General features: G+C 50.0%; 1 protein-coding gene across 4 annotated transcripts in view; it reads right to left on the bottom strand.

Annotated features, from left to right (window-relative positions):
- Positions 1-937: 937 nt before the first annotated feature.
- RFFL (ring finger and FYVE like domain containing E3 ubiquitin protein ligase) overlaps positions 938-7,323 on the bottom strand; it is a 66,906-nt gene continuing 60,520 nt past the window's right edge. For all 4 annotated transcript variants that reach the window (XM_028128586.2, XM_008153666.3, XM_028128588.2 and 1 more), the window contains exons 4-7: positions 6,454-6,537; positions 5,292-5,502; positions 3,791-3,814; positions 938-1,329 (exon numbers count right to left, since the gene is read on the bottom strand). In XM_028128586.2, the coding sequence (XP_027984387.2) occupies positions 1,148-1,329; positions 3,791-3,814; positions 5,292-5,502; positions 6,454-6,537 (501 nt within the window). In that variant the 3' untranslated portion in view covers positions 938-1,147. The remainder of the gene's footprint in view (positions 1,330-3,790; positions 3,815-5,291; positions 5,503-6,453; positions 6,538-7,323) is intronic.

Raw genomic sequence — 7,323 nt, 5'->3', positions numbered from 1 at the left:
TATAGTATTAACTGTCCAGCAAAAAATGTCTTCACAGGGAAATCTCCATTCCCCCGGTTCCTACAAAGGCTCTGGCCCAGAATTAAATCATCCAGGACTTGGTATAATGTTGAGGTAAGTGGCCCAGTGATTAGCTGACAACTACTTGATGAAATTTGGTTTTCCCACAGGGGATTAGTGGTTGATGATGGAGGGAAAGCCAAGTATGTCTGTACCAATAAACAGGTCCTCTTGGAGGTTTCCCACTGCTTTCCAGAGTTACGATTCGTTCTTATCTTGGCTGCATTGGGGGGAGGGTGTCTGCCAAGGCCCTCGGTGTTTAGGGTTTGCATAGATCATCCATTGGTAATGGCAGCGCACACAGCTCCTCTGAGAGCATGTATGTTTGTGCTTGGCTAAGCTGGTCCAGCGAACGTTTCTTTAGCCCGTTGGTTCTTCCAGTGCTGTAAAGACCCTAAGAGGGCTCGAGAACACGACCTACTCATTGCACGATCCTTCCTAGAGAGCCCAGAGAATGCTTCTTCCTCATCTACCCCCAAATCAGTAGACTGAGAAAGGAAATAGGAGGGAGTCCCCACCGAGCTGGGGAACTAAGGCTTCCAGCTGTGTGCTCACGGGCTGAAACCAGCCTCATTCGGTGCCTCTGATACCTGGAGGGGCTCTGTGTCTCACAGATTTGGTCCCAGGAACTTAGAGAAGACTGGCTAGAGAAGAGCCAGGCTCTTTGCCTAAGTCTCGATGCCTTGAGTGAAACCATGTTTAAATCTTGTGGGAAAGAGAGACTTCTTTCACAGGAGCGAGGGGTTTAGAACTCCTCTCTGTTGGAGAAGTCAAAATTAAGCAAAAAGCCTTTGATTCCACCCAACACTCTCCCTTTTCTCCAACTAAAAGGAAGGATGGTGCTAAGTCGGGCCCCAAGAGAAGCAGAGATGATCTACACGTTCTCACTGCCGCAGGCTCTGCCAGCCAAGAGGTGCCCCTCCGTGGCAAGACAGGCATGCTCAGAGGTGACAGCATCTTTGCTTGCCCTGGTCTTGGGAACACTGCAGGTTTTCTCGTCAGCCTGCCCCCCTGCAGCTGCCAACCCTGAGCCCAGAAACCTCGCACTGTGTCCCCGTAAGGCACTGAAGAAGCCGGTACCAAGCCCTCAGGACCGGAAGACGTGCACGGCTCGGATCACATACTGCCGACAGATGGGACACTCGTTCATACGCTTGCCACACTTGGTACAGGTTACCATGTGGCCACACTCCAGCAGAACACAGTCAATGGGCGAGTCCATGCAGATCCTGCACAGGTTCTCTTCCAGGCTGGGTGGCACTGCTCCCCCTGTACAAACACAGGAGAGGGGCAGAGTGAGTGTATGGAGGTGGGAGAGCACAGGCACACTATGAACAAACCCCTAAAGCCACACACCTCCCCTCAACTAGGACCCCAAGGAAACACTCCTCCAGTAACCAATTCCATTGCTCTAAGCCGCACCTCCACAGACCAGGTTTTAGATTTGAAGAACAAAGTATCTGTAGATCAAATGCCCCCCAGAACATGAGAACTAAATAAGCCAAGTCCTCAAAGCTCAAAAGAAGTCATTTTCAGACAATTGCTGCTGTAATACAGAGAGTGAATGGCACTTAGGGACTCATTATCCCCTGAGGCAGAACATGCTGAAGAGATAAAAAGTGGTTCAGAAAAGTTTAGGTATAAATGCAACTATAATGAGTGATTAAGGAACGCAAGGCTTACCTGTAAACATACCCCCAATTTAATAAAGCCAAGGACCAGGGGGCCCCCTGTGCTATCTCACAAACTCCCCCTGCCTCCCAGGCGTCCTCAGAAACTGCCTTGTACAAGAGCCCAACAGATTATGCAGGTCCCTCTTCTGTGCTGCACCCACAGGACTGCATGCGTACCTCCATGAATGCTCAGCACACTGGGTTAGAATGTTTGAATTTGCCCATTTCTCTCTCCCACTATACTATGAGTTCCTTAATCCAACAAATTCATTCCATTTCTACAATTGCATACTTAGCATTTGCTATGTGCTCTGAGGTCAGATATTCATCTTTGAATCCCTAAAAAGCCAGTCATGTGGTAGGTGTTCTCAAAATGTCTAATAAATTAACATCTCCCCAGGGAATAACAGCTCACACTTACGGAATGCGTGCAGGGACCAATGAAGGTCCTGAGAGCTTTGCATATTTTAACTCATTGAATCCTCACAAAACTACGAAGTACCTTCTCTTACTACTCATGTTATATATGAAGCAACTGAGGCCAAAGAGTTACGTGGCCTGCCCAAGGCACACATCTGCTAAATAGAGAAGCCAGAATTCAGATCCCAGGGAGCCTTCTGGGCAGTGGCCTAAGGGCAGGGACTACCAAGATGGTATTAAATGCTCAGTGCATAGAGTTCCTAACAGCTCACCCTCTTATCTGAGTGGTGAGACACAGTGGGCCAGTATCCTAGTTTAGCTGCACAAACAGAAAAACCTTCATGTCCAAAACCCCAGACACCCCAGCCAGGTAGCCTGGACGAGGTAGCCATAAATAGGGAACTGGACTGTACCAGTCACCTCTACCATTCCCAAAGGAATCCCTCCCTCCACCCCCACCACCCCCCCACCCCCAGGGTTCTGTTGCTTCTGCACTTTCTTTTCCTGTTTCCTGAACTATTCAAAAAGTCAGGAAACACTGCAGTGGGCTGGCTGTGAAAGGTCTTGAGACCTGTTTACCCCTTTGAGGAGCCATTAGCCCTAATCAGGAAGGTTTGGAAAGGGCTGAACTACACAAAGACCTAAAGTGAGCAGGAATAACTGACAGAATGTCATCACTTCTCTCAGGAATAACAATAAACTCATCAACTCAGTTGCCAGCATCCTCCCAGGGAATTAGAAAAAGAAAGGAAGACACCACGTAGATTAGCATGATCTTGGCACCAAGGCGAGGGAGTAGATCTAGAACCCCAAACGGTTTGGGGGAACTGAAAAGAGCTCAACTCTTGATAAATTATCAGCCAGAAGACTCTGTCCCATTTTCAGCAAAAGGCCATTTTATTAAGTAATAATTCGGAGTCTTCTGAAAGTTTTAAAATGCTTTGCAGTCTCTTACACCACTCTGAGAATGTTCTCTCTTGGGGAGGAGCTCACAACCACACAGCCTTGAGGCTTTCACAAAGGTATACCAGAGAGTTTTAGAATGATGCCAAATCCAGTCAGATCCCCGCAGTGCATTCTGGGAGTACCCAAAGGCTCGGGTGGTCTTTAACACACAGGTGGATGTGTGGCAGCTGAGGTGGGATATGCATCTTGTGCCTACAGAGCACCCTGTGAGACACCTGCCTGATCTGACCCCAGGGCAGCGCGAGCCACTGCCCAGCCCTGGACAAACAAGGCTCTCTCAGATCATCCCCTTTCCTCTTGGTTGGTACGGAAACTGTTAAACAACCCAAGTGATTTCCCTGAAGACGAGAACTGAGTGTAGGGGAAGGTGCGCCTTAGTACCAGGAGAATGAAAAATGAACCGAATGTGGCACATGCCACCACTCGCTTTGGTAAGTATTTCACAAATGCTGGCTTCTGAGCTCTGGTAACCCAGAGACGTGCCAATCAGTCTGCCCCCATTATGCTGCCCTGGGAATTTCGAAAGATGCCGAGAAGCCCTGGCTCTCAGTGAATTTCCTCACACCCTCTGTCCAGATGTTGACATGCTCAGACTTCTACTGGGGCTGAAGGAGGGGAAGGAGAGAAGAGCTAAGAGCATGAGCCATTCCCAGACAGACACAAATACATACCATTTTGGTCTTCGGCACCACACACTGAAAAGGAAAGAGAAAGAAGATGTCTGAATATGTGATGATCCCGGGAAAGCCTCCAACCTCCCTGACTTCATTTCTGATCTCTGCTCTTTCCCTGCTGGGAACCAGGGTGGCGAGAGCCCAGAGAAACACCCGCCCTCCCCACTCACTGCACACGCTGAGCACTCAGAAAGCGCCTGCTGGTGTGTCTGGTCTAGTCTCAGGACAGGGGGGCTCTACTGGTTTGCATGAACAAAACTGCCAAGCAGGAATTACACTGCATAAGCACAATACCTGTTCCTTTTGCCTTTTTTAAAATATATTTTTTATTGATTTCAGAGAGGAAGGGGAGGGAAAGAGAGATAGAAACACCAATGATGAGAGAGAATCATTGATTGGCTGCCTCCAGCACACCCCCTACTGTGGATCAAGCCCGCAACCGGAACCCTTGACCGGAATCGAACCCGGGACCCTTCAGTCCGCAGGCTGACCTCTATCCATTGAGCCAAACCGGCTAGGGCCCATTTCTATTGCTTCTAAAGCTAGCATGAAGTCAGGAAAGAAGGTACAGTCTGCTCCAGTCAGCCAGGGCATCCTGATGAAGTTCCCATCGGGAGTTCCCATCTCCTGTTCTCTATGTCCTCACAACGCTAGGGCGATTCTGGGGACAGTCCCATAGGGAAGAGTGAGCCTGATCAGGTGAATGGCCAGACGTCCCCTAACTCTGATGAATTTGAGCTACTGGGAGAGGAGAGCCTGAAATCTGACTTCAATCACTGTTAGCATGCAAGGAATGGAAATGTTGATGGGCAGGAACTAAATCAGTTGGGGAGGAGAGGGAAGGGAGGGGAAGGGGAAAGGGTTCTAAGTGAGATCATGTCAGGAAATGCAGAGTTCAAAACAGCTAAATACGTTTCTCTTCTGCAGGACTTTCTGCCTTTACTAGTAAAGTATCTACCATGAATCAGTAACGGAGCGGCGGGGGGGGGGGGGGGGGGGGGGGGGGAGTGGGGGGCGGTGTCATAGCAGAAAGTATTTTTTCCGAACTCATGTGATCACAGACCTAGATACTTTACTGGAAGTCACCTGAAAATGATACCATGTAGAATGACTTGGGAAATGAATAAAAGGAGAAGCCCAGGTACTAGTATAACAGTTCTTCACACAGTGTGCGCAAGGATTTGCTTCCTAATCTCCCTACTGTTTAAGTATTGTTGGAGGTAGTCGTGAGTGTGGTGGGGGTGACATACAGTGGGAAAGGCCATGAACTTAGACCAGGAAATTCTCAATTCCAATCTGGCTCTAAAATAGAAAGGGGATGAATAATGCCTGTCATAGGCTGCTCTGGGGATTAAATAAATGTATACAGCGCCTAACCCGGTCCTGGCACTCCACGCCAAATGACAGCTATTACTGGATGGGGCAAACGTGCAAGGGGACTCCTTCCTTGGAAGATGCTGTTATGCTGTGGAGTGACAGCTGCCACTCAGCCCCTCACCCAGGTGCTGGAGGCCTTTCTGATCCTTGTACAGCCGCGTCACCCTTTCCATCAGCTCCCACTTCTCACAGCAGCCCTTGTAGTTGACGAAGTTACGAGCCAGGATCTCTTTCAGCTGCCGCACATTGAGACCTTCAATGTCTTCCAGGTCGGTCAAGTCAGACAGAGAAGCCCTCCGGCCCGGGACGAAGCTGTCCTCTGAGTCGACGGACTACACAGGCAGAGATGAGACTGGTGAGCTAAGCTCTAAACTCCCCTGGCTCCCTCTCCGAGGACCACAAAGCACTCTCACCATCATCTGGTGGCTGACCTCAGAAGCAGGAACAGAGGCAGGGAGAGCACCTGGCACAGTGCTTTGCACTGAAATAGACCCATCCCTGCCCTACCCACACTGTGCTCAGGCCCAACAGCCACAAACCCAGCAGTGCATGTAAGAGGAGGAGCACCGATTTGAGTCTGATGACCCTAACTTTGATCTAACTCCTCCGCTGATTAATGCTAAGTGATACGTGGCGAGCTGCTCCTCTCAGCCTGCCCGCCCCCGCACGAAGGAGAGAGCAGTGCTAGCACGCTGGGTTCCTGTGAAGATTCAATGTGGCAGCACAAGAAGCCTCCTCGCATGGTGCTGGCCTTTCTCTCCCCCCTGCAGAGATTTCTGCTTCCCCACGAAGAGGCAGACTTCCCTGGCGAGCAATCCTCTGTAGGCAACCTTGACCATAACTCTGTGGCCCTAACGGCTGAGCCCACTAGACTGGCCCCGCCATAGCTGAGGCCTGCCTCCCTCTCAGCTTTCCTCCTGATTATCTGACCTCCTTCCCCTGACAATGGCTACTGTGTGCTCGAAGCAGAAGAACAATGAGATTTGCACAGCAGCACCAGGAGCCTGCCCTCTGGCAGCTCTCAGAAAGTCAAGAGACTGGAAACGAATGGGCCATGCGGCTCCCCAGTCTCCACTGTGACCTCACAACTCCGCACTGACATTCTGATAGTTTCGAAGGAACGTTAGCACTAAACCCCACCCCTGGAACAGAATTTCAGGACTATCATCACAGACTGATTCTTCTCTCCACCTCAGAGTCTGTTGAGAGGTTCCTAATAAAGCCCAAGAACATGAGGGAAAGGGCAAAGCCAAGACCCAGACCCAGACAAAGCAAAGGCCCACCTGCGTCTCATCCTCAGCAGGTGCCCTGGCTGTGCTCTCCGGGTGGATGGGTTCTTCTTGGTCCTGAGACACGTGGCCATTGGCCTGTGGGAAGAGAAAGGTGCCATCATATCCGCAGAGATGGCCCAGGGATTAGCAGAGCACTGACCTGTCCTGAGCTCACACCATGTCCCACGACTCCCACCTGCTCCCGAAATCTGTAGTCTCGCACAACAGCGTGACAAAAGCTTGCTCTCTAATACTGACCTTGTTAGGCAGAGAACCAGAGTGCATGAATTCTGCCCACCGCCAGGATGGCATTAGCCCACTCATCACTGATGTTCCTTCAACACTCCGGTAGATGGAAGGTCCTGTGTCCACTGCAGGAGGCTGCTCGCTAACTGCCACTGACCCCAAACTGCCCTTTCTATAACATCCACCCTCCATCCTTGGTTTGCCCCTCAGACCAATGTCTACTGCTTTCTTCAAACTGTTCATAGCATGTCTTTCCTTCCTCAGTACTAAATCCTCAAATGGCCCAGCTGAAACAGTTTCCGGACCCTCACCCCCTTACTCCCTCTCTTCTGGCCCATCACCGCTCTCACATTCTGGAAATGGGGTCCAACCAGCCCAGCAGGGCACACTATTACTAAGAGCTGCCTTGAAACCTGGTCAAACGTTTATTTTAAAGCATCTAAGAGCCTACTAGCCTAAGACTACATAAGACAAATGCCTATGCTTAAAAAGTTTCACTCTGCTTAGAATTCTAACCTCTCAAACAGTTCTTCCTAGGTACTTCTTCAGGATTTGCCAAAGAGTACTCAGAACTATGAATCTCTTAATCCCATCACCATTTAAGCCACAAGTCCCTTAACTAGATCCTTTTCACCC

This window comes from Eptesicus fuscus, chromosome 20 (assembly GCF_027574615.1).
Source record: "Eptesicus fuscus isolate TK198812 chromosome 20, DD_ASM_mEF_20220401, whole genome shotgun sequence".
Classification (NCBI taxonomy): Eukaryota; Metazoa; Chordata; class Mammalia; order Chiroptera; family Vespertilionidae; genus Eptesicus; species Eptesicus fuscus.
This window is presented reverse-complemented; position numbering and strand designations above follow the sequence as displayed.